Source organism: Triticum aestivum, chromosome 7A, assembly GCF_018294505.1.
Source record: "Triticum aestivum cultivar Chinese Spring chromosome 7A, IWGSC CS RefSeq v2.1, whole genome shotgun sequence".
Taxonomy (NCBI): domain Eukaryota; kingdom Viridiplantae; phylum Streptophyta; class Magnoliopsida; order Poales; family Poaceae; genus Triticum; species Triticum aestivum.
Window position 1 is genome coordinate 51687047 of NC_057812.1, and position 27307 is coordinate 51714353.

The window sequence follows — 27307 nt, forward strand, 5'->3', positions numbered from 1 at the left end:
GGATAGATTATGGGACTGTATGCAGCCTTGTACATTGGTTTTTTGAAAAAAATCATGAACAAAGTCATCTGGCTGTAGCTTAGCTTTGTGAATGGCAGAGACAGCATGATGGCAAGACACTGCTGTCATATCCCACTTCCTACACCCACAAGTCTTTTTCTGCAGGTTAACAGCATATGTTTTCTCTGCACTTGTCACTTGGTAAAGATGTGGTCCAGCCATCAAGGATTGGCAGTTCCTAGACCACTTCTTTGCTTCTTCTAGTTTCTCTGCATATGTAGGGCAAATCTCCCATTTGACAGTATCAACTTTTGTTCTATTTGCATTGAATTTGACCATCAACTTTGTCCTAATTCCATCAACCATGGTCCTTATTGGCTTAGCCCTAACATCTAGGACCCACCTATTGAAAACCTCACTTAGATTATTAACAACTAAGTCAGTCTTGCAGTTCAGATCCATGGCATGTCTGGCCCAAGTGGGTTTAGGTATTTTGCTAAGCCACACCCAAGCTGATTCACACTCTGACTTTAACTCATCCATTGCAACTTGAAAACCATGTTCAGTATGTGAGTAACTTACTGCATCCATGTATTTTTTTTAATTTTGGCCCTCTAAACCCAGCAATCTGAAAGTTCTGGTAGATATGCCTAAGGCAAAACCTTTATGGCCAATTGGGGAAGACTCTATTTATGGCTTTCAAAAGACCTTGTATGAAACAAGTACAACTAAGTGACTACAACTACATGAAAGTAACTACAACTACATGAAAGTAACTAAATATATTACCTTTTGCCTATCTGAAATGATTGTGTACTGTCCAAACTGGCCAGATTCCCACCTATTGCCTCCCTCAGCTGGTATAGAAACCAGGTCCAGGAATTAGTGTCCTCCTTGTCTACAATTCCAAAAGCAATGGGAAAAATGTTGTTGTTTCCATCTCTTCTAGTAGCAGCTAGGATTTGTTGACCAGTAGTGAGCTTTATGAAGCATCCATCCAAACCTACAAGTTAAGCACAAATGATTAGTACTTCAAAGAACATACAAGTGGCATAAACAACAATACAAGGCAATTACCTATGAATGGTCTGCAGCCATTGAGGAACCCTTCTTTGCATCCATTCAGGCAGATGAAAAGTCCATGAAACCTAGGGTTCTTGCTAGGATGCTCCCTAATATGTTTTGTTGTCACAATACATCTAGAACCTGGATTGGTGTCTAGGACAGCCTCTAAATAATTCCTAATCCTGGTGTATTGGGCCTTTTGATCTCCTAAAACAACATTCTTTGCTGCCTTCCTAGCCCTGTAGGCCATGTGGGTTGAAATTTCCACTCCATACTTGCTCTTTGCAGTGTTAATTATTGTTGTTATTGTTCTGTTAGGGTCATTCCTCACTGCCTCCTCACAATGTTTTGCAACCCACTTGGCAGTGACTTTGGTGCTCTTTGACACAGAAGGGCATGTGTGCACCAAATACAGCTTTCTAATGGTAAATGTCTTCTCATTTGCAATCTGAGAAGCTGCTATATAAAAAGGGCATTGCTCATCTATGCACTATGCTATAACCCTGTCACTGTAGTTTCTGTGGTACTCATAGTTCCTGTTCTGTGATATGTGCAGGGTTTGGAGTGCAGTTCTGAACTGGTACACATTAATAAAGCAAAGATGCTTCACAAATTGGTCTTGTGGGTCAGCTCTGTCCTCAGCATATCATAACCTTGGCTTCATTTTCTTTGCTCTGCTCTTCCTACCATTGGGCAACACATAAGCCATTGCCTCAACACCATCATCATCTTCCAAACCCAGGTCTAATGGTTTTATGTCCTCGTCATCTGATGGTATCCAGTAAACCCGGGCATGGGCAGCCCGGCCCGACGACCCGGCCCGAGCCCGGCCCGAAAAACCCGGGCCGGGCCGGGCCGGGCTTGACGTTCGGGCCGGGCTCGGGCCTAGTTTTGCAGCCCGGAAGATAGTTCGGGCCGGGCTCGGGCTTCATTTTTTATGTATTTCGGGCCGGGCTCGGGCTTCATTTTTTATGTATTTCGGGCCGGGCTTTCGGGCTTCGGCCCGGGCTTGCACGTGCGTACACTAAAAAACAGCGTTCGGGCCGGGCTTTCGGGCTTCGGGCTTGACTTCGGGCCGGGCTCGGGCTTGAAAACAGGGAGTATTTCGGGCTTCGGGCCGGGCTCGGGCTTGGGAAATGAAGGTCGGGCTTTTATAAGCCCGGCCCGACGTTTGCCCGGGTTTAGTATCCAGTCATCCTCAAACATTTTCTCTACACTTCCATGTGATCTGCTAGTTGGCCCTTTTCTGTCTCTCTTGGCCTTATTCTTCTTCTGAATATGTTGACCACTCTCTTGCTCCTCTTCATTGTGTTGCTCCCCTTGCACCACTTCCTCCAATTCCTCCAATTCCTCCTCCTCTTGATCATCGTCATCCTCTTCTTCACCCGATGGCTCATACAGTTCCTCCTCCTCATCTGTATCCCACATCTCCTCAACATCTGTGTCCCCTTCATAATGCAGTAATGGATCATCTGTTTTTTCATTTCCTCAAGCCTAGCAAGGATATCCCCATATTCTGATAAATTATCATCATCACTATCCTCTTCATTGTCCATAAATGCAGCTTTCCTTTTCAAATGAGTGGCCTTCTCTTTTTCTTTCTCATTCTTCCTAAACATTGCAATTTCCTTTCTCCTTCTCTCCTCCATAACTTTTTCTATTTGCAGTTGCTCCTCTGAATTGTTTGTGCTCTGCTGTGTTTGAAACTATATTGGTCTTGGTTCTTCTACTGGTACTACTGCTGCTATGTTTGAATTGAACTAGGATGTGCATTGAACAACATTCCTTCTTCATCTACCTGATACAGTTGGGGCTCTCCAATTTCCTGCAGAGGTATCTGCTACTCAATAACATTAGCACTGCAATTTATGTGTGCAGGTTTGGGGGAACTGGCCCTAACAACTATCACATTGAAAATCTTTTGCTTCTGCTGTACTATGTGGTCTAGAATTTCCTCCAGCATGTCATCATCCTCTATTTCTTGCATTCCTTCTATCCCTAGGCCAGGATCCTTCACATAGTACATGTAATCCCTCACCCCATATCCTTCAGTCTCTATCAGTGCAACTAGATTGTAAAAAGTGATGTCTGACAACATCATAGTTCTGTCAAGATTATCTCTGTCATCAAAATGCATCCTCAATTCCCAAACCTCATCATCCAGACTACAAATGAATTCCATTTGAGAATATTTCAACTCAGAAACTTTATGGCGACTGTCTCTCTCCTGAAACCAACCAGAGGTGATTCCCCCTTCCCCTCTAGAAATCGCCGATGGATAATCCCTGAAAACAGAATCCCCACGAAAACCAACCCCGGAATCCTCTTCTATAATCCTACCCAATCATTCCCTAATTCCTTAGCCAATTTCAGAAACTGCATCAAAGACACCGTCACTACCATCGAAAGATTGAAGATCCAGATCGCATCATTGAGAGTTCAATTGGGAAACCTAAAAGCCATACTCCCTGCTTTCAATCTCCTTGATGATGAGAGAAAGGAGCCGCCTGACCCAGGACGTGGGCAATCAACGGAGACAAGTACTAACTCTTGCATTAAGGGACATGAAGAGCAGTATGAATCGTGGGGGGCATTTCTGCCGAAGGAGATGGAAGGGTTCTCATTTACAGGGAGTAATTCAGAGCATAAAGAAGGTATTAACAAGGCCATGGATGTTTTGCTATATAGAGAGAGGCTTTTTCTGCAGAATCCATCCCCAGTATCTCCTTCTCAGGTTTGTGCTCTCCACTCGCACAGAAAGTGTTTGTCGATTTGCCTCATAGCAGCGATGAACGTCCACCTGAAAAATGGGCTTGGGGAGGCGTCGAGGGATGCTGGTGTGGGGACAAATGGTGTTCAGGGGTCGGGCTCTGCTGCTGGAAGCTCGGCTGGCCTGTTCGTCGACCATGGCCTCTCCACCAAGCTCCAGCGGCCGAGGAAGGAGGTTGCCAGGGCTGAGCAGAGTCCTATGAAGAAGACTCTAGTCATCAACATGTCAGGCGCCCGGAAGGCTGTGCAGGCAGGTTTCCTAGCAGTCGGACTCTTCCTGTTTGTATTGCTAGTGAACTCCAGACAAGTGATCGACCACATGAAGAAGGTATGGAAGGTCCGTGGGGAGCTGGGTGACCATGAACTGGCTGTGGAGGAAGGGAAGAAATTCGTCCTTGAGTTTTCTGAGGATGGAGACTGGCAACACGCCATCAAGGGGGGGCTGTGGCAGTACAAGGGAGACGTGTTCCTGGTGGTCGGCTTGGAGGATGGAGTTGATCCTGCATCGATATCTTTTTCTCATATGCCAATGTGGGTTCAATTTAGGGGTATCCCCTTCTATCTCCTCAGTAAGGAGCTTGCTCGCAGTCTGGGTGAGCAGGTTGGTCCAGTGGTGATGATCGACCAGCATGTGAGGGGCAATATTTGTGACAAGTTTCTCAGAGTAAGAGTCCAGCTACCCTTGTACTCTGCTTTTCAAAAGGAGATTACGCTTGCCGATGAGATTACTGAAGAGAAGGTGACAGTTTTCTTGCGGTATGAGAGATTGCCAAATTTCTGTTTATTCTGCGGCTACATTGGACATATGGAAGCGAGGTGTGATTTCTCAAATGCAGAAAAGAAGTTGAGGTACAATAAGGAGCTTGGGGTGTTACCGGTGCACTTTGATGACCCCCACGCTTGGTTCCTGCCTGAGAAAATGGGACAAGGAAGGGGCCCTCAGTCTCCAACTACCCTGTGGCGTGCTCCCAAGCCTGTCATCCAGGCCATGGTGCTGTCGGCCGTGGAGCAAGTGCGGGGTGGTGTTGATCGGCTCTTGATGGGCGATGGGATGGAAACTGACACAATCCAGAAGGAGCGAGATGAAGGTACACAAGCGAACACCGAGGCAATTGCAACACCCGTGAGCAATGTTGATGAAACAAATGCTACGAAATCTCCAACACCTCCGAAGACCCTACCCACGCCGATGGGGAATATGCCTATACCTATCGACACCAACTTCGAGCTCTTGCAGGATAAGGCTGAGAGGGTGGTGCATGACCCCAAGATAGTGTCTGGGGCAGCAGCAGGAGGGGATATTCCACCCGTCACCGACACTAGCGGCCCCGCTCCACCTGCTGTTGGCGCCCAGAACCCAAACACTAACACTCTTTTCACCCCAGGTGATGATGGAAGACCCCTGGAAATTGGTGCAGTGGTAAAAGCGCTATTGGAGGACTCAAAGGTTGATCCTAATGAAACTAAGAAAGCCCTGAACAATGTCAAAGACAAAAATTCAGCTTCAGGGAGTACAACACCAAGTAATGTCAACACTAAGGATGGTGGAAGAGGCACGCTTGGGTCAAGAGTTACTAACAGTGGACGCAGGGGTCTTAGTCACTCTGAATCCATTGTAAATGTTACTGGAAGTAGGGCTGTAAAAATTGTGAAATCTGCTCTAGGCAAAAGGCAGGATAGAGCTTTGGATGGTGAGAAAGTAGAGAGTGTGGGTAGCTCAGGCAAACTTGTAATCAGAAAGAAGTTATGTAGCGGTCAGGAGGAGAAGCAAGGCATAGGTCAGCAAGGTGGAAAGGTGGCAACCGATCCTGGGGCCATCGGTACTCTGACGGGCGCGAATGGCGACGCCCGTCAGGAGACATGAGTCTCCTCAGCTGGAACTACCGGGGTTTGGGGCAACCCCGGACAGTTCAGGAACTAGTGTGCCTAGTGCACACGTACAAGCCCAAGCTTGTGTTCCTGTCTGAGACGCGGCAAAGCAATTCCTTCGTCAATAAGTTAAAGTGGAGGCTTGGCCTTAGGCATTGTATCACGCAACCCGACATAGGAAAAGGTGCTGGTATTGTGCTCTTTTATGATGAAAGTGTGGAAGTAATAAAGCTTGCCGTTGGCCCGAGGTGCATCGATGTGTTAGTGCATTTTCACTCTTCGAGTTTGCAGTGGCATTGTACTTTTGTCTATGGTGAACCGAAAGCAAGTGATAGGCATCTCATGTGGGAATTGCTGAGGAGATTAAAAAGTAACTCAAATGCTCCATGGATGATGATGGGGGATTTTAATGAGGCGATGTGGCAATCGGAGCACTTCTCAGCTACAAAAAGATCGGAACGACTCATGGAAAATTTTCGAAAGGCTTTATCTGATTGTAACCTGTTTGACCTTGGTTTTAAAGGCCCAAGTTGGACCTTTGACAACAAACAAGAGGGATGGAGGAATGTCAAAACCAGACTGGACAGGGGGGTCGCCTCACCGTATTGGTCAGATTACTTCAGAGATGCTTCGATTGAGCACATCTACTCTTCCAGATCAGACCACTTGCCTGTGTTGCTGCGTGTAGGAAAAAGAAATGAGTGGAGACCCAAAGGGGAAAGAAAGAGCAGGCAGTTCCGTTATGAGCAGATGTGGGAGCGTCTGGATACCTTGCAGAACACTATTAACACGGCTTGGAGTAGGAATGGATCGGCTACAAACCTTCAGGGCGTGGGAGCTAAACTAAAGTTGATGCAGTCCGCTTTGGCTTCCTAGGCTGACAGAGATTTTGGCTCTATGATCAAACAAACAGCAGCGATAAGGAGTAAACTTTGTGCCCTGTGGAGCAGACCCAGATCAGTTGAACAGCAAGAAAACATCAAGAAATACTCGAAGGAATTGGATGAGTTGCTACTGAGAGAAGAGCTCATGTGGAGACAACGGTCGCGGGCTACGTATCTTAGAGAGGGTGATAGAAATACAAATGGTTTCAAAGAAAAGCAACATGGAGAAAGAAAAAGAATGAGATTACAAAGCTGAAAGATAGCACAGGTGTTTGGAAGGAGAACAGAGAGGAAATCAAGATGATGGCGCGGCAGTTTTTTCAAAGCCTATATGTAAAAGAAGCAGAAGTGAGGCCACAAGAAATTCTGCAGCTTGTTCAAAAGAGGGTGATGAAGGAAATATGCCCTAGAGGCAATAATAAAGTTATTATTTATTTCCTTATATCATGATAAAAGTTTATTATTCATGCTAGAATTGTATTAACCGGAAACATAATACATGTGTGAATACATAGACAAACAGAGTGTCACTAGTATGCCTCTACTTGACTAGCTCGTTAATCAAAGATGGTTATGTTTCCTAACCATTGACAAAGAGTTGTCATTTGATTAACAGGATCACATCATTAGTTGAATGATCTGATTGACATGACCCATTCCATTAGCTTAGCATCCGATCGTTTAGTATGTTGCTATTGCTTTCTTCATGACTTATACATGTTCCTATGACTATGAGATTATGTAACTCCCGTGTGCCGGAGGAACATATTGTGTGCTACCAAACGTCACAACGTAACTGGGTGATTATAAAGGTGCTCTACAGGTGTCTCCAAAGGTACATGTTGGGTTGACGTATTTCGAGAATAGGATTTGTCACTCCGATCGTCGGAGAGGTATCTCTGGGTCCTCTCGGTAATGCACATCACTTAAGCCTTGCAAGCAATGCAACTAATGATTTAGTTGCGAGATGATATATTACAGAACGAGTAAAGAGACTTGCTGGTAACGAGATTGAACTAGGTATTGGATACCGACGATCGAATCTCGAGCAAGTAACATACCGATGACAAAGGGAACAACGTATGTTGTTATGCGGTCAGACCGATAAAGATCTTCGTAGAATATGTAGGAGCCAATATGGGCATCCAGGTCCCGCTATTGGTTACTGACCGGAGACATGTCTCGGTCATGTCTACATTGTTCTCGAACCCGTAGGGTCCGCACGCTTAAGGTTTCGATGACAGTTATATTATGAGTTTATACATTTTGATGTAGCGAAGGTTGTTCGGAGTCCCGGATGTGATCACGGACATGACGAGGAGTCTCGAAATGGCCGAGACATAAAGATTGATATATTGGACGGCTATATTCGGACACCGGAAGTGTTCCGGGTGATTTCGGAGAAAACCGGAAAGCTGGAGGGTTACCGGACCCCCCCCCCCCGGGAGAAGTAATGGGCCATATGGGCCTTAGTGGAGAGAGAGAGAGGGGCAGCCAAAGGTGGGCCGCACGCCTCCTCCCCCCTGGTCTGAATTGGACTAGGAGAGGGGGGGCGGCGCCCCCCTTTCCTTCTTCCTCCCCACTTCTTTCCTCCTCCTAGTAGGAGTCCTACTCCTACTAGGAGGAGGACTCCTCCTTGGCGCGCCATAGGGGCCGGCCGGCCTCCTCCTCTCTTGAACCTTACGGAGGCAGGGGCACCCCAGAAACACACAAGTTGATCCACGTGATCATATTCTTAGCCGTGTGCGGCGCCCCCTGCCACCATAGTCCTCGATAATATTGTAGCGGTGCTTAGGCGAAGCCCTGCGACAGTAGTACATCAAGATCGTCACCACGCCGTCGTGCTGACGGAACTCTTCCCCGACACTTTGATGCATCGGAGTCCGGGGATCATCATCGAGCTGAACGTGTGCTAAAACTCGGAGGTGCCGTAGTTTCGGTGCTTGATCGGTCGGGCCATGAAGACGTACGACTACATCAACCGCGTTGTCATAACGCTTCCGCTGTCGATCTACAAGGGTACGTAGATCACACTCTTCCCTCTCGTTGCTATGCATCACCATGATCTTGCGTGTGCGTAGGAATTTTTTTGAAATTACTACGTTCCCCAACAGTGGCATCCGAGCCTTGGTTTTATGTGTTGATGTTATATGCACGAGTAGAACACAAGTGAGTTGTGGGCGATATAAGTCATACTGCTTACCAGCATGTCATACTTTGGTTCGGCGGTATTGTTGGACGAAGCGGCCCGGACCGACATTATGCGTACGCTTACGCGAGACCGGTTCTCCCGACGTGCTTTGCACATAGGTGGCTTGCGGGTGACAGTTTCTCCAACTTTAGTTGAACCGAGTGTGGCTACGCCCGGTCCTTGCGAAGGTTAAAATAGCACCAACTTGACAAACTATCGTTGTGGTTTTGATGCGTAGGTAAGATCGGTTCTTGCTTAAGCCCGTAGCAGCCACGTAAAACTTGCAACAACAAAGTAGAAGACGTCTAACTTGTTTTTGCAGGGCATGTTGTGATGTGATATGGTCAAGACATGATGCTGATTTTATTGTATGAGATGATCATGTTTTGTAACCGAGTTATCGGCAACTGGCAGGAGCCATATGGTTGTCGCTTTATTGTATGCAATGCAATCGTGCAGTAATGCTTTACTTTATCAGTAAACGGTAGCGATAGTCGTGGAAGCATAAGATTGGCGAGACGACAACGATGCTACGATGGAGATCAAGGTGTCGCGCCGGTGACGATGGTGATCATGATGGTGCTTCGGAGATGGAGTTCACAGGCACAAGATGATGATGGCCATATCATATCACTTATATTGATTACATGTGATGTTTATCTTTTATGCATCTTATCTTGCTTTGATTGACGGTAGTATTATAAGATGATCTCTCACTAAAATTATCAAGAAGTGTTCTCCCTGAGTATGCACCGTTGCGAAAGTTCTTCGTGCTAAGACACCACGTGATGATCGGGTGTGATAGGCTCTACGTTCAAATACAACGGGTGCAAAACAGTTGCACACGCGGAATACTTAGGTTATACTTGACGAGCCAAGCATATACAGATATGGCCTCGGAACACGGAGACCGAAAGGTCAAGCGTGAATCATATAGTAGATATGATCAACATAGTGATGTTCACCAATGAAACTACTCCATCTCACGTGATGATCGGACATGGTTTAGTTGATTTGGATCACGTGATCACTTAGATGATTAGAGGGATGTCTATCAAAGTGGGAGTTCTTTAAGTAATTTGATTAATTGAACTTAAATTTATCATGAACTTAGTACCTGATAGTATCTTGCTTATGTATGTTTGATTGTAGATAGATGGCCCGTGCTGTTGTTCCGTTGAATTTTAATGCGTTCCTTGAGAAAGCAAAGTTGAAAGATGATGGTAGCAATTACACGGACTGGGTCCGTAACTTGAGGATTATCCTCATTGCTGCACAGAAGAATTACGTCCTGGAAGCACCGCTGGGTGCCCGGCCTGCTGCTGGAGCAACACCAGATGTTATGAATGTCTGGCAGAGCAAAGTTGATGACTACTCGATAGTTCAGTGTGCCATGCTTTACGGCTTAGAATCAGAACTTCAACGATGTTTTGAACGTCATGGAGCATATGAGATGTTCCAGGAGTTGAAGTTAATATTTTAAGCAAATGCCCGGATTGAGAGATATGAAGTCTCCAATAAGTTCTATAGCTGCAAGATGGAGGAGAACAGTTATGTCAGTGAGCATATACTCAAAATGTCTGGGTATAATAATCACCTGATTTAGATGGGAGTTAATCTTCCAGATGATTGCATCATTGACAGAGTTCTCCAATCACTGCCACCAAGCTACAAGAGCTTCGTGATGAACTATAATATGCAAGGGATGAATAAGACTATTCCTGAGCTCTTCGCAATGCTGAAAGCTGCGGAGGTAGAAATCAAAAAGGAGCATGAAGTGTTGATGGTCAACAAGACCACTAGTTTCAAGAAAAAGGGCAAATGGAAGAAGAAGGGGAACTTCAAGAAGAACGACAAGCAAGTTGCTGCTCAAGAGAAGAAACCCAAGTCTGGACCTAAGCCTAAAACTGAGTGCTTCTACTGCAAGTAGACTGGTCACTGGAAGCGGAACTGCCCCAAGTATTTGGCGGATAAGAAGGATGGCAAGGTGAACAAAGGTATATGTGATATACATGTTATTGATGTGTACCTTACTAATGCTCGCAGTAGCACCTGGGTATTTGATACTGGTTCTGTTGCTAATATTTGCAACTCGAAACAGGGACTACGGATTAAGCGAAGATTGGCTAAGGACGAGGTGACGATGCGCGTGGGAAACGGTTCCAAAGTCGATGTGATCACAGTCGGCACGCTACCTCTACATCTACCTTCGGGATTAGTATTAGACCTAAATAATTGTTATTTGGTGCCAGCGTTGAGCATGAACATTATATCTGGATCTTGTTTAATGCGAGACGGTTATTCATTTAAATCAGAGAATAATGGTTGTTCTATTTATATGAGTAATATCTTTTATGGTCATGCACCCTTGAAAAGTGGTCTATTCTTATTGAATCTCGATAGTAGTGATACACATATTCATAATGTTGAAGCCAAAAGATGCAGAGTTGATAATGATGGTGCAACTAATTTGTGGCACTGCCGTTTAGGTCATATCGGTGTAAAGCGCATGAAGAAACTCCATACTGATGGACTTTTGGAGCCACTTGATTATGAATCACTTGGTACTTGCGAACCATGCCTCATGGGCAAGATGACTAAAACACCGTTCTCCGGTACTATGGAGAGAGCAACAGATTTGTTGGAAATCATACATACAGATGTATGTGGTTCAATGAATATTGAGGCTCGTGGCGGATATCGTTATTTTCTCACCTTCATAGATGACTTAAGCAGATATGGGTATATCTACTTAATGAAACATAAGTCTGAAACATTTGAAAAGTTCAAAGAATTTCAGAGTGAAGTTGAAAATCATCATAACAAGAAAATAAAGTTTCTACAATCTGATCGTGGAGGAGAATATTTGAGTTACGAGTTTGGTGTACATTTGAAGCAATGCTGAATAGTTTCGCAACTCACGCCACCTGGAACACCACAGCGTAATGGTGTGTCCGAACGTCGTAATCGTACTTTACTAGATATGGTGCGATCTATGATGTCTCTTACTGATTTACCACTTTCGTTTTGGGGTTATGCTTTAGAGACGGCCGCATTCACGTTAAATAGGGCACCATCGAAATCCGTTGAGACGACACCTTATGAACTATGGTTTGGCAAGAAACCAAAGTTGTCATTTCTGAAAGTTTGGGGCTGTGATGCTTATGTGAAAAAGCTTCAACCTGATAAGCTCGAACCCAAATCGGAGAAATGTGTCTTCATAGGATATCCAAAAGAAACTATTGGATACACCTTCTATCACAGATCCGAAGGCATGACTTTTGTTGCTAAATTCGAAAACTTTCTGGAGAAGGAGTTTCTCTCGAAAAATGTGAGTGGGAGGAAAGTAGAACTTGATGAGGTAACTGTACCTGCTCCCTTGTTGGAAAGTAGTACATCACAGAAAACTGTTTCTGCGACACCTACACCAATTAGTGAGGAAGCTAATGATAATGATCATGAAACTTCAGGACAAGATACTACTGAACCTCGTAGATCAACCAGAGTGAGATCCGCGCCAGAGTGGTACGGTAATCCTGTTCTGGAAATCATCCTGCTAGATCATGATGAACCTACGAACTATGAAGAAGCGATGGTGAGCCCAGATTCCGCAAAATGGTTTGAAGCCATGAAATCTGAGATGGGATCCATGTATGAGAACAAAGTATGGACTTTGGTTGACTTGCCCGATGATCGGCAAGCAATTGAGAATAAATGGATCTTCAAGAAGAAGACTGACGCTGACGGTAATATTACTGTCTACAAAGCTCGACTTGTCGCAAAAGGTTTTCGACAAGTTCAAGGGGTTGACTATGATGAGACCTTCTCACCCGTAGCGATGCTTAAGTCTGTCCGAATCATGTTAGCAATTACCGCATTTTATGATTATGAAATTTGGCAGATAGATGTCAAAACTGCATTCCTGAATGGATTTCTGGAAGAAGAGTTGTATATGATGCAACCGGAAGGTTTTGTCGATCCAAAGGGAGCTAACAAAGTGTGCAAGCTCCAGCGATCCATTTATGGACTAGTGCAAGCCTCTCGGAGTTGGAATAAACGCTTTGATAGTGTGATAAAAGCATTTGGTTTTATACAGACTTTCGGAGAAGCCTGTATTTACAAGAAAGTGAGTGGGAGCTCTGTAGCATTTCTGATATTATATGTAGATGACATATTACTGATTGGAAATGATATAGAATTTCTGGATAGCATAAAGGGATACTTGAATAAGAGTTTTTCAATGAAAGACCTCGGTGAAGCTGCTTACATATTAGGCATAAAGATCTATAGAGATAGATCAAGACGCTTAATTGGACTTTCACAAAGCACATACCTTGACAAGATTTTGAAAAAGTTCAAAATGGATCAAGCAAAGAAAGGGTTCTTGCCTGTGTTACAAGGTGTGAAGTTGAGCCAGACTCAATGCCTGACCACTGCAGAAGATAGAGAGAAAATGAAAGATGTTCCCTATGCTTCAGCCATAGGCTCTATCATGTATGCAATGCTGTGTACCAGACCTGATGTGTGCCTTGCTATAAGTTTAGCAGGGAGGTACCAAAGTAATCCAGGAGTGGATCACTGGACAGCGGTCAAGAACATCCTGAAGTACCTGAAAAGGACTAAGGATATGTTTCTTGTATATGGAGGTGACAAAGAGCTCATTGTAAACGGTTACGTTGATGCAAGCTTTGACACTGATCCGGACGATTCTAAATCGCAAACCGGATACGTGTTTACATTAAACGGTGGAGCTGTCAGTTGGTGCAGTTCTAAACAAAGCGTCGTGGCGGGATCTACATGTGAAGCGGAGTACATAGCTGCTTCGGAAGCAGCAAACGAAGGAGTCTGGATGAAGGAGTTCATATCCGATCTAGGTGTCATACCTAGTGCATCGGGTCTAATGAAAATCTTTTGTGACAATACTGGTGCAATTGCCTTGGCAAAGGAATCCAGATTCCACAAGAGAACCAAACACATCAAGAGACGCTTCAATTCCATCCGGGATCTAGTCCAGGTGGGAGACATAGAGATTTGCAAGATACATACGGAGCTAAATGTAGCAGACCCGTTGACTAAGCCTCTTCCACGAGCAAAACATGATCAGCACCAAAGCTCCATGGGTGTTAGAATCATTACTGTGTAATCAAGATTACTGACTCTAGTGCAAGTGGGAGACTGAAGGAAATATGCCCTAGAGGCAATAATAAAGTTATTATTTATTTCCTTATATCATGATAAAAGTTTATTATTCATGCTAGAATTGTATTAACCGGAAACATAATACATGTGTGAATACATAGACAAACAGAGTGTCACTAGTATGCCTCTAGTTGACTAGCTCGTTAATCAAAGATGGTTATGTTTCCTAACCATTGACAAAGAGTTGTCATTTGATTAACGGGATCACATCATTAGTTGAATGATCTGATTGACATGACCCATTCCATTAGCTTAGCATCCGATTGTTTAGTATGTTGCTATTGCTTTCTTCATGACTTATACATGTTCCTATGACTATGAGATTATGTAACTCCCGTGTGCCGGAGGAACATTTTGTGTGCTACCAAACGTCACAACGTAACTGGTGATTATAAAGGTGCTCTACAGGTGTCTCCAAAGGTACATGTTGGGTTGACGTATTTCGAGAATAGGATTTGTCACTCCGATCGTCGGAGAGGTATCTTTGGGCCCTCTCGGTAATGCACATCACTTAAGCCTTGCAAGCAATGCAACTAATGAGTTAGTTGCGAGATGATGTATTACAGAACGAGTAAAGAGACTTGCCGGTAACGAGATTGAACTAGGTATTGGATACCGACGATCGAATCTCGAGCAAGTAACATACCGATGACAAAGGGAACAACGTATGTTGTTATGCGGTCTGACCGATAAAGATCTTCGTAGAATATGTAGGAGCCAATATGGGCATCCAGGTCCCGCTATTGGTTATTGACCGAAGACATGTCTCGGTCATGTCTACATTGTTCTCGAACCCGTAGGGTCCGCACGCTTAAGGTTTCGATGACAGTTATATTATGAGTTTATACGTTTTGATGTACCGAAGGTTGTTCGGAGTCCCGGATGTGATCACGGACATGACGAGGAGTCTCGAAATGGTCGAGACATAAAGATTGATATATTGGACGGCTATATTCGGACACCGGAAGTGTTCCGGGTGATTTCGGAGAAAACCGAAAAGCCGGAGGGTTACCGGAACCCCTCCGGGAGAAGTAATGGGCCATATGGGCCTTAGTTGAGAGAGAGAGGGGCAGCCAAAGGTGGGCCGCGCGCCTCCTCCCCCTGGTCCGAATTGGACTAGGAGAGGGGGGGCGGCGCCCCCCTTTCCTTCTTCCTCCCCACTTCTTTCCCCCTCCTAGTAGGAGTCCTACTCCTACTAGGAGGAGGACTCCTCCTTGGCGCGCCATAGGGGCCGGCCGGCCTCCTCCTCTCTTGAACCTTTATATACGGAGGCAGGGGCACCCCAGAAACACACAAGTTGATCCACGTGATCATATTCTTAGCCGTGTGCGGCGCCCCCTGCCACCATAGTCCTCGATAATATTGTAGCGGTGCTTAGGCGAAGCCCTGCGACAGTAGTACATCAAGATCGTCACCACACCGTCGTGCTGACGGAACTCTTCCTCGACACTTTGCTGGATCGGAGTCCGGGGATCGTCATCGAGCTGAACGTGTGCTAAAACTCGGAGGTGCCGTAGTTTCGGTGCTTGATCGGTCGGGCCGTGAAGACGTATGACTACATCAACCGCGTTGTCATAACGCTTCTGCTGTCGATCTACAAGGGTACGTAGATCACACTCTCCCCTCTCGTTGCTATGCATCACCATGATCTTGCATGTGCGTAGGGATTTTTTTGAAATTACTACGTTCCCCAACAGGTGACTAAGGACATGAACAAAGAGCTAATAAAAAACTTCACAACAGAGGAAATTAGTGACGCTCTGTTTCAGATCGGTCCCCTTAAAGCTCCTGGGCCGGATGGATTTCCTGCGAGATTCTATCAAAGAAACTGGGAAGTTCTCAGAGATGACGTTATCAAAGGCGTTCTGAGTTTTTTTTTTTGATAGTGGCCACTTACCGGAAGGGATTAATGACACAGTGATTGTACTCATTCCCAAGAGTAAAGACCCTCAATCACTGAGAGATTACCGGCCTATAAGCTTATGCAATGTCCTGTACAAGGTGATCTCAAAGTGCCTTGTGAACCGGTTACGCCCCTTGCTGGATGGCATCATTTCAGAGACCCAGAGTGCGTTCATCCCCGGCAGGATTATAACAGATAATGCCACCATTGCTTTTGAGTGCTTCCATAAGATACAGCACAGCAAGAAAACCCATAATACACATTGTGCGTATAAACTGGACCTCGCCAAGGCATATGACAGGGTAGATTGGTGCTTCCTCGAGGAGGTGCTGCTGAAAACCGGTTTTGATAAGAGGTGGACGAGCTGGGTTATGCAGTGTGTATGGTCAGTTAGATACTCGGTCAGGTGCAATGGAGAGCTGCTAGAACCTTTCACGCCATCTAGAGGTCTTAGACAGGGAGATCCCCTCAGCTCGTACTTATTCCTTTTTGTTGCAGATGGCTTAGTTAATCTGCTATGTAAGGAAATTAACGATGGGAACCTAACACCTCTTAAAATCGCGAGGAATAGCCCGGGCATCTCAAACCTCCTTTTTGCTGATGATAGCCTTCTCTTTTTTAAGGCAACAGTGGATCAAGCAAGACTCATCCGAAGAGTCTTGGAAAACTTTCAGAAGGGTACAGGCCAACTTCTTAGTGAGAGCAAATGCTCTATTCTATTCAGTGAGATTTGCCCAGCTGAAACTAGGGAAGAAATCAAGAGCACATTGGGAGTTATCTCTTCGTCCTTTGAGAGCAAGTACTTGGGACTCCCGACCCCAGAAGGGAGAGTGAAGGATGATAATTTTCAGCCGATCATGGATAGATTTCGGAAAAGATGTAATGATTGGTCGGAAAAGTATATGGCGTATGCTGCAAAGGAAGTTCATGTCAAATCAGTCGTCCAAGCTCTACCGTGCTACACGATGGGTGTTTCCTCCTTTCAAAAGGTTTTTGCGATAAATACGAGAAGCTGATTCGAGATTTTTGGTGGGGGAATGAGAATGGACACCGTAAGGTTCACTGGATGTCATGGGAACGCATGACGATGCCGAAGAGAGCGGGTGGAATAGGTTTTAGGGACATGCACCTATTTAACATTGCTCTACTTGCCAAATAGAGCTGGAGGCTGGTCCAGAATCCAAATAGCCTTTGTGCTAGGATACTCAAGTCAAAATACTACCCGAATGGCAACCTTTTGGACATTGTTTTTGCGTCTGATGCATCTCCCGTGTGGAAGGGGATCGAGGCTGGTTTAGAACTCCTTAAAAAGGGTATTATTTGGCGAGTGGGAGATGGTAGGAGTATCCAAATCAAACGAGACCAGTGGATTCCAAGAGATGAGGGACTGAAAACAGCTACATTCATAAGGAGGTCCAGGTTAAGATGGGTAAACCAACTCATGTGCTCGGACAGGAAAGAATGGAACGAGCCACTAGTAAGGCAAATTTTTCACTCCTTTGATGCGGATGAGATTTGCAAAATCCCCATCCCGAGGGTGGATGCCATGGACTGCATCGCGTGGCATTATGAAAAGAGTGGCAATTTTTCAGTCAGGAGTGCATACAAACTTGCGGCTGCCATCGAAGGTCATACGAACTTGGCTCCCTCCAGCTCATCTAGCGACAACAATGACCGCAACATATGGGATTTGATCTGGAAGGCGAAAGTACCCCCCAAAGTCAGGATTTTTGGTTGGAGGGTAGCAACTAATACCCTGGCCACCCAGTGCAATAAGTTCAGACGAACCATCATTCAGGATGGTACCTGCATCATTTGTGGTACAGTAGCAGAGGATGAGCATCATGCGGTGATTAACTGTACTAAAAGTAGAGCTCTGAGGCAGGCCACGAGGGAAGTTTGGGATCTCCCTCCAGAGAAAAGCTTCCGCTACACGGGTCACGACTGGTTACAGATACTTCTGGACACGGTGTCTGATGATCTACGTGCAAAAATACTCTTTCTCCTTTGGAGATGTTGGCACTTGCGAGATGATTGTGTCCATGCAGGGGGCAAGGAGTCAATATTGGGATCAGTGGGCTTCCTTCAGAGATATGAGGAGGAATGGAAATCTGCTTCGGTCCAGGAACTTTCAGTTTCAGGCAAAACTACTGGGGTTCTGTCCAAATAGGGGTGAGCGGCCTTGTTGTTCAACGCTTACTATGGTCGACTCCGGCAGTTGGCTGGGCTAAGTGCAATACTGACGCGGCGTTTTTTCAAGAAAATGGCAATAACTGGGCGGGAGCGGTGAACCGTGATCACGCCGGTTTGGTCTTGTCTCCAGTCTGCAGGAAACTGCCACATTCACGCACGGCCGAGGAAGCGGAGGGTCGAGCTGCGCTGATCGGCCTTCAGTCCTTGGCGAACTTCTATAAGGGACCGGTGGTGTGGGAAACTAACTGCAAGTCTCTGACCAACCTTTGCGGTGCTGATAACCCAAGCAGATCGCCGCTATTTGGTCTGATCCTGGACATAAAAGCTACCCTTGCAGTCTTTTCTGAATACAAAATATCACACGTCCCCAAAGAATGCAATAAGCTAACACACGAGCTCGCTGCTGAAGCCAGGATTAGTGGAGACCAGGAAATAATTGCTAAAGTTCCCGACAGACTTCAGGACCTTGTTGCCTCCGAGTGTATTACAGCCTGAGTAGTTTCTTGGGCACTCAAAAAAAAGAAATAATGTACTGTATCAGATATGTGGCCACGTGCACTTCATCAGACTTTTGTTTTCATAGTCAGGCCGGCGCGCGGCACCCGGCCGTCCGCCGTCCATCCCAGCCCAGCGGGCGCGCTCTCTCTCCCTGTCCCTCGCTCGTTCCACTTCCACCCCAGCGGGAGCGCGAGCGCTGCGACCAGCGTAGCGCCGCCGCAGCAACCTCCGGCGGCTGCCCCGCAATGGATCTGGTGGTGGTCGGCGACGGCCCTGGGAGGCCGACGCGGTGCCGAGATCGAGGCGGCGGCGAGGCATCTCGCGTCTTCCCCGCCTCCTCCTCCGAAGGTGCCCGACAGGTAGCCCGCGATTCCCCTTTACTCGGATCGATCCGTCAAGCGAGGTTAGCTTCGGGGAATTTTTTGTTGTTATTTAGGGGACTGGAACTACCGCGTTGAATCGATTCAGTAAAAATACCTGTCAAAAAAGGATTCAGTGCAGATAGCCCTTTGCTCTGCTCTGTGGATGCTTATGCTTATGGTTTCATTCAGTACTAGTACAAAAGCTTCTGTTGTTGGATGAATAATCTTAACCTACCGTTGCATTACCCCTTTATCTGTACTTCTGTAGGCAAGCATTACCATTTCTACACAAAAGGTAGACAGAAACCACTGTACTTCACAATTCATCGTTCACGAACATGAAGTCGACGAGTAATTAGCAACCAAGGCGCCCGGTTATGATTCAACATTACACTATGCACACTAAGTAGCCATCCTTTTGTCTGTCTGAACATGAGTAGATTGTCTTCCCTTTCATTACACGCTCTTAACCAAAGGCACGTTTCTGTTTCTGTCTCAACTTTAGTGTTAATAAAACAGAAGGAGCCCCCCTCAGGAAAGCAACGACATCATGCAGAATGATATTATCTGCCCTATAGAGCAGACATTGTCACATCGTTAGCGCTAGGTGGCTCTTCATCCGTTACCCTTACGTGGAAATATGCTGGATGCTTAGGTTCAGGCAGGGCTATACTTTCGCTGCTTAGCATTGTAACCATGCTTATTGTGGTGGGTCTATCAGCTGCATTCTCTTGTACACACAGCAATGCGATGTTGATACACCTCATTGTGTCTGATGCATGTGACTCTGAAACTATTGATTCGTCAACGAACTCAAGCCATCTTTCTTCTTTCCACAACTTCCATGCCTTGAAGGAGTTTAGACACATATTAGATAAAGGTCATCAGATAAACAGAGTAATTTTACATATGGGATACAGAAAATACTTACATATCCAAGAAGGTTGAAGAAGTCCCCATTTTTATGGAAAGACGAGTTCCTTTTTCCATGGATGATCTCGAGAATCAGAACACCAAAGCTGAATACATCAGACTTGATCGAGAAGAGGCCCTCTGATGCATACTCTGGAGCCATATACCCACTGTGAAAATATACAGAAAAAAAAGTAAACTTCTGTCTGGTATTTGGTTAACTTGCAGTAGTATGTACTTAAGGAAGAGCTTACTATGTCCCAGCAACCCTTTTTGTGTTCCCTTCAATATCATTTGAACTGAATATTTTTGCAAGCCCAAAATCTGATATTTTAGGATTCATCTCACTGTCCAAAAGAATGTTACTTGCTTTAAGATCTCTATGTATGACACGTAACCGGGAGTGTTTATGCAAATATAGAAGTCCTTGCGCTATTCCTTCGATAATTGCTTTTCGTTTATTCCAGTTCAGTAAAGCTCTTTTAGTTTCATCTGCACATTAGTTTACAAATATATGTATATTAGATAGATGGGGAGGACTGGATGGCTTTAGCAGACAGAGTTAAACCATATATAATACATAACAGGATATTACGTGAACTAATACCAAAGATAAAGGAGTCCAAGCTTTTATTTGGCAAATATTCATAGATCAATATTTTTTCCTCCCCTTGTGAGCAACATCCCAACAGTCTAACCAGATTTGTGTACTGGAGCTTGGCTATGAGTTGGACTTCATTTTTGAACTCTGTGAAACCTTGCCCAGAATGTGAAGCAAGTCTCTTAATTGCTATCTCCAAACCTTCTGGAAGCTGGCCCTATGGAGGTTCAAATGAGATTGATTAGTGATACAATATCATCTTGCGAAATAGAAGTGCTTTTACTTATCTTCTGACTGGTAATCCCCCATGCTTCTGGGTAAAATTAAAGCTACATGTATAAAATCTACATGGTCGTACAAATTTAGCCATCAACGCAAACTTATTCCATTTTGTTCTCTTTGTTTACAGGAATAATAAATGTGTTCTTTTACCTTGTATACTGGACCAAAGCCACCTTGCCCCAATTTATTTTCATCTGAGAAGTTATTTGTAGCATTTGATACTTCTGAAAAATCAAAAAGCTTGAACTCCGGACTCCTTCCTATTCCCCAGACCAGTTCTTCATCTTCCTGTGAGCTCAGTTTACCTAAATTCAAAAGGCAGAGTTTATCTAATCCTTTCAGGTAATGCTGATGTAAAGTATATATGAATCTGAATAGCCTAAGAGATTTGTGAGTACAGTTGCATTTCCTTAACAAACCTTTTATGTGCCTTTTGACCAGTCCAAGCCAAACGATGAAGCAGAAAAATGATGCTAGTAGAAGCGCAACAGTGGTAATGATCAAAACCTTTATTATATTCCCTAAAACAAAAGATTTCACACAAACATAGGTGGTTATGTTTTAAGGAATGTTTCAACATATAAAATAGTCTTGCTTACTCTTGTGTTTATGGCTGGGAGTCTCGTCTTTCTGCCTGGGAAGATCAACTGGCCCTGGCGCCGGCTTGGGTGCCGGCATGTTTATTGTTGGATCTACAGCACCCGACAAGGTGATATGCTGCATGGGCTGACCCTCGTAGAACTGATATGTGCTATACCTGAAATTGCACCACACACCAGCAATCCATTCACCACGTTGCTGGTAGAAGAAACTCTTCGCCGCACTCCTGATATTGTCGAGGCAATCCCAACAGTCATTTGGCGGTAGGTCCAGGACTCCAGGTTGCACTGCGCCAGAGAGTAGAGCAGCGGGATTGTGCTGTAGACATCCATGCGGCCGGTGGCGTACATCATCGTCGAGTTGTAGGCTGCTTGTTTGGCTGTCTCTTGAAGCAGCACCTTGATGTTGCCATCAATGCTGACATCGGTGTACTTGGCTCTCACCTCGCTGGGGATGTTGGGATCCATATTGTGTTTTGTGGTGTCCGTGAAGACCAGCAACCTGTTCAGCACAACAGTAGAGTCGTAGATAAGATCCTTCGCAGAGATGTGGACGATGCAATCCTTGTATAGAATATGCGCCTCCTTGTGGTTTGTGCACACCCGCCACACATCCTGGAATGCTGTGGTGATGCAGCTGGGGCAGGCATCGACGACGCCATCACCGCGGCACACCACGACGCCGTATATGCGGTCTTGGTCAGTTCCGACGAAGCCCTTGGTGAGGTTGGTTCGTGTGGATGAGGCACTACTGAATAGCGCAGTAGATAGGAGCTCAAGGTTCTCTCTGTAGGTGCTCTCGTTCATGTGGGAGTCTCTGTAGTAGCAGATCTGCGTCAGTGGATTGACGGCAGCGACGAATGGCTCGAAGCCGAGAATAAGCAGCAAGGAGATGATCATGGTTCTGGCTAACCATAGGTAATTCAGCTCTGCCCCCTCCAGCAGCTTCCTTGTTATAAGCATCATTTGGAAAACTCGTCTGTCTTACGGTTTGACTGCTTACTTGTTTAGTGATTATCTGATGATATCAGCTTGCAGGCCGTGCAATCAAATTTCGTGGAATACAATACTGCTGCCGTCCAGGCATCAGCCTGTGTAATGGCTACAAGCAATGCAAGACAAGGGGAGAGAACAATAACAAATCCAGTTTCAGTGTTTCCGTCAAAGGAGAAGAGGTCTTCTTGTGACCTTGAGGAGAAGAGGTCTTCTTGTGACCTTGAGGGAGGTGGGGAGTTGAAGGTGATTACGATCGTTCGGTAAAGCTAATGGACTACTCCCTCCGTCTCATAATATAAGAACGTTTTTGACACTAGTGTAGTGTTAAAAGCGTTCTTATATTTTGGGACTGAGGGAGTATTTGTTAGAAGCTTGACTCGGAAATGTTTCTTATGCTGAAATGCTTTGAAAATGCTCTTAAGCTTGTGTGATGCGAAACATGGGCAAAAGCAAGTAACCAGCTGGCAAATTCGGTTACCTCCCAGCCAAACACAGTACAAAATCTCAAAGTATAGTTTGTGGAAAATGCTTATGAACTGGCATAAATTGTAGTACTATATGAGTATAGCATTGACTGAGACTTAACGAGGTCTCAGTCGACTGAGATTTAGCAAGAACTGATATGAGAAACAAGTCTGCAAAACAGTACACCCCAGGAAAACAAATGTGTTTTTAATAGAACAGTAGGTTTCCCTGGTGGATGTTTTCCATTTTAATGCAAATAAAAACAAATGATAAGAGCATTTTTTTTGTTTATTCACATTTTGATATTCTTTTGAGGAATCACATGCACATTTCAGTGTACCTACACAACACAACACAACACAAAAGCTATATTTCCCAAGACTATTTCTGCACAAGGTCTATCTAACATTGCGTGCATCATCATCTGTTCTTGGAGCTCCATTCCATGATGGCCGACCGGAGCGAGTGGTTGGGGATGAGGCTCTTGCTCGGCAGCCGGAGGTTGGTCATGGGCGACTTGTCCTTCATGCTCACCCATGTCTCGATCGCCTTCCGGTCGTAGGTGTACCCATCGGCGGCGACGCATGGGTCCTCCATGATTTCCTGAAGAATGGGGCAGAGGAAGTGGCCTGGGGCTGCTGACGATGATGCTGTCCGGAGAAGGGCCTTCGTCTCCCTGGCGGCTCTGGCAGCGATGTCCTTGATCCGCTCCAGCGCCGGGAGGATGTGCTCGCGCAGCCCGGGCCGGTCCCTGCGTCGCATCTCTGCGCACCGCAGCGCAAGTGCGGCCAGCTCCCTAGCCTCCTCTGGCGGCCACTGCCCGGCGGTTGCGTCCAGCATCTCCGCGAAGGAGTCACCGCCGTCTTCCTCCAGTGCGGTCTCCACGGCATGGGCGAGCCCGAGCGGCGACGTCCGCCCCGTGAGCAGCTGCAGCACTACCACGCCGAGCGCGTACACGTCTGACTTGGCCGACACGGCGCCCGTCCGCTGGTACTCCGGGTCAATGTAGCAGAACGTGCCCACGGGCGTCGTGTTCCTCACCATCGTGGACTGCTGCTGGCCTCCTCCACCTCCGGCGCCCGAGTGGTGGAGCAGCGCCGTCGAGAGGCCGACATCGCCGACCTTGCTGGAGAGGTTCCGGTCGAGCAGGATGTTGGCCGGCTTGAGGTCGCGGTGGATGATGGGGTCCGGCCTGGCGCTGTGGAGGAAGGCGACGGCGGTGGCCACCTCCCAGGCGACCCGGATGCGGTCGTACCAGGCGAGCGGCGGCATGCCGTTCCGGCGGTGGTTGAGCGCGTCGTCCAGGCTGCCATTCTCCATGTACTCGTACACCACGCAGCCGCGCTCCGGGCACGCGCCCAGCAGCAGCAGCAGGTGAGGGTGCCGGATCTTGCCCAGGACCTCCAGCTGCAGGTGGTAAGATGAAATTAGGAGTTGCAAAACAAAAGTTCAGACAATAACTGAACTCGAATTCTGTTTGATTTTGTTTTTTAACAAAACCAGTTTTTTTTTTTGCCAAAAAGGATCACAATCAAAGTATTATGTGTTAATGATGGGAAAGTTGGTCTTGTTTTGAGATTTCTTTACGACGGGAATGCTCAAAGGGATCACAATCGAAATATATGTATTTATTTCCCTCAAAAGGAAGAGGATATTTGTAGTTGAGATTTGAAGTGAAAATGAACATAACCATGCCTTTGATGTGAAACTAGCCAAATAGAAAGATAAATAGCCTTAATACTAAAATAACTATATTTTCCATATTTACCATTGTGCTTTCATGGCAATATGCAATGTTCATATTAGCCCTATATGGTCATTTATAGGCTCTCACCTATTAATAGTAGCACCTATCAATAGTAGGCATGAGTCATTGGATCATCGAAAAGTAATGACTTATATTAACTGAGGAGTATCTTAAAATTTCCCAATTTTGTTTGCTAAAAATCACCCTTTTGGTATAATATGAGCAGCTAGTAAAGAACATTTGTGTGTTGGCAAGTAAATACAGTACCTCCTGCTGTAACTGCTGAGTTCCAAAACCTTCAAGGGAGTTCAAAACTTTCACTGCTGCAACTGTATGCTGAAACTTAGCCTTGTAGACGGTCCCATATGTTCCCTTACCGATCACAAGATCGCTTGAAAATGATGAAGTCGCTGCCTGGATATGCTCCCATGAGTACCTATTATACTCTGTAAGACATCGCCCAGTATTTTTCCGTCCTGTTTCGAGGTCACTAGAATTTTGGTGATCACCATTACTGTCCTGTTCAGAAGAGCTTTGTTTAGGCTGAGCTTCTCTTTCGGCCACCTGCTCTTCTTCTCTTTCCATTTGTCTTACCAATCTCTTCACCATCTCTTCTGTCAGGTCAATCTCTCTAAGCTTAATTCCGTCCTCGACACGCCGGATGCCCAAGTCGTTGGGTAACTAACAACAAGATTTCAAGAAGAAATAGTTAGGACCTTGTAGGTTACTGAACACTTCAGATAGTTAAAAAAAAATCTTACTTTCTGAGTGGAGTCAACCGGCTCATTCTGAGAAACATCATGAAGATTCTGAAGATGACGCAGTTTGACCTTCATACTCTCAATTTGAAGCTTCAGATCATCCTGTTGAGCCAAAAAAGATCATAAATTGCACATTCATTTGGGTAAACATGTTAGCTTTCATGTAGTGATATTTTGCTTTGGCAGTGTGCATCGTATGATGCTGAGGCCTAGAGATGAACTCTTCCATCATCTTAAAAGAATTTTTTTTTTGTACCCAATAGAATGAAATATTTTTACCCAGGGTGAAACGGCTACCTGGTCATGAGAATGCTTCAGGTCTGTTGCAGTTTCTGAAACTGCTGCCTGCAGATCAGAGATATCTCGGAAGCTATCTCCTCGGAAGCTCCTGTAAACTGAATCCCCACTGCTGCTGCTGCTACTGAGCTGCGCTACTGATGTGATTGAGTGTGAATTTGTCTTCAGGGTTGTATCAGCATGGTAAGAGATCTCGCTGCCAGCACTGCCTGAAGGGGTAGCTCCCCTGCTGGCCGACCTGTTTATATTTGCGAGTGCGTGATCACGCTGCGATGACAGAGATGACTGGCGGAATAATACAGCTGCTGTTCCATTTCTGTCATCCCACTCTGCTGTAGACAGAATAGTTAGACACTCTAATACATATTTTTGTTTGTATTCAGTTGATAGGTGTAACCAACAATTTTCAGAAACCAAAATCAAATGCAGACTTCAGTATTACCTGAGGGCGCACTGGAAAGGCTTTTGGAGCTAGGAGAAGAAACGGTTGAAGAAGATATGGTCTTGGGTGTTTCGCAGGCATCAGATGTAGCCGAGCGCACGAATGACAGTTTGCCCTTTGAGACGACGTATGCCGTACAGAAGCTTGGAATGCATTCGGAGATTTTGGTTGCAGTCTTGCTTCCTTTGAGCTTCCTGCAAGTAGTTAACAATGATAATCACATGATTAGGATTGTACTAGGCATTTCGCATCTATGCTGTACTAGGCTTTTGTTTCATAATAAAGAATTGTTCATCTTAAATTCTCTGCAAATTTCCATATTGAACTTGCAATCAATTAGTAGTTGCAGTGCAACCTTCAGTGTTAGCTGGTAGCTGGGGAATTAAATGAGAAGACAATGATCATCCTACCAAATGCTTAAGCTTTTCTGACTATTTGTCACAATGCTCCAGCTAGTCATCCTAAAAGTTTTCTTATGCTGAAACGACAACAATCCGAATGTACCTTCGGAATATGCTTCTCGACGAAGAGCCCAGGACCAGCTTGCCAATGTTGAATTTGTCGATTTCCTCGCTTATAGCAGCAGGCACATCGTCAGATTCAAGTAAAACAGCTTCAGCTTCCACCTGTTGATCAAACAGGGTAAAACATATCACTATCTGTATCAGATTTCATGAGTTATGTTAACTGCAAATTGCATGGTAAATCAGGCAATTGTGCAAGCCGGTCAACCTGTCTCTGAGCACACATCTTCTTGTATGGGAGCAACATATTCCTTGCTTGCCATTCCAGCTCTTCCCTGTACGCTGATGTTACGTCGTCGCGCACTTGCGAGACCGGGAGGTAATTGCCCACTGTCATCAGAGGATGAAGACCAGGTCAGTTCGGAATTCTGAATAATTAGCAACGACTAAAGAACAGCAGGTATACACTTAATCACAAATTGCCCACACTTTTAGTACAACAAAAATTCATATTCATCAAGACATCAACCTAACAATAATGCAGTACGCCCAAGGACAAAACTCTGCACTCTGCAGTTGGTGTTCTGGTAGTAGGTATGACCTTGTGACACTGTAACCATAAAATGTGTTCATAGATGCTGCTGCTGTCAAGATCAATTATTTGGACTGATGATTAACAGTGTGAAGCCAGGAAAACCAAAACCAAAACTAACCTATCCAATTGTCATAGAAATGCCAATCATTGTAAAAAAAATGACAGTCTGAACCTGTATTTTTAACTAGCAGTCATAGTAGCAAAAGGTTCATG

The 27307-nt window shown here is 45.4% G+C and overlaps 1 protein-coding gene and 1 long non-coding RNA gene across 4 annotated transcripts in view; one reads left to right on the forward strand and one right to left on the reverse strand.

The window, feature by feature from the left end:
• Nucleotides 1–18632: 18632 nt before the first annotated feature.
• LOC123152121 (uncharacterized) lies at nt 18633–22825 on the forward strand. 2 transcript variants are annotated; one of them, XR_006476033.1, is made up of 2 exons: nt 18633–22245; nt 22359–22825. It is a non-coding gene; the product is annotated as an uncharacterized lncRNA (long non-coding RNA). The 2 variants fall into 2 exon arrangements; XR_006476034.1 differs by having other exon boundaries at nt 22366–22825.
• Nucleotides 22826–22979: 154 nt separating this feature from the next.
• The window catches only part of LOC123152120 (U-box domain-containing protein 35), a 5518-nt gene continuing 1190 nt past the window's right edge, over nt 22980–27307 (reverse strand). The window contains exons 3-9 of one of the 2 annotated variants that reach the window (XM_044571726.1): nt 26768–26889; nt 26540–26661; nt 26036–26229; nt 25594–25925; nt 25297–25398; nt 24803–25216; nt 22980–24195 (exon numbers count right to left, since the gene is read on the reverse strand). In XM_044571726.1, coding sequence (XP_044427661.1) covers nt 23209–24195; nt 24803–25216; nt 25297–25398; nt 25594–25925; nt 26036–26229; nt 26540–26661; nt 26768–26889 — 2273 coding nt within the window. In that variant the 3' untranslated portion in view covers nt 22980–23208. The remainder of the gene's footprint in view (nt 24196–24802; nt 25217–25296; nt 25399–25593; nt 25926–26035; nt 26230–26539; nt 26662–26767; nt 26890–27307) is intronic. The other variant, XM_044571727.1, reaches the window with a different exon arrangement.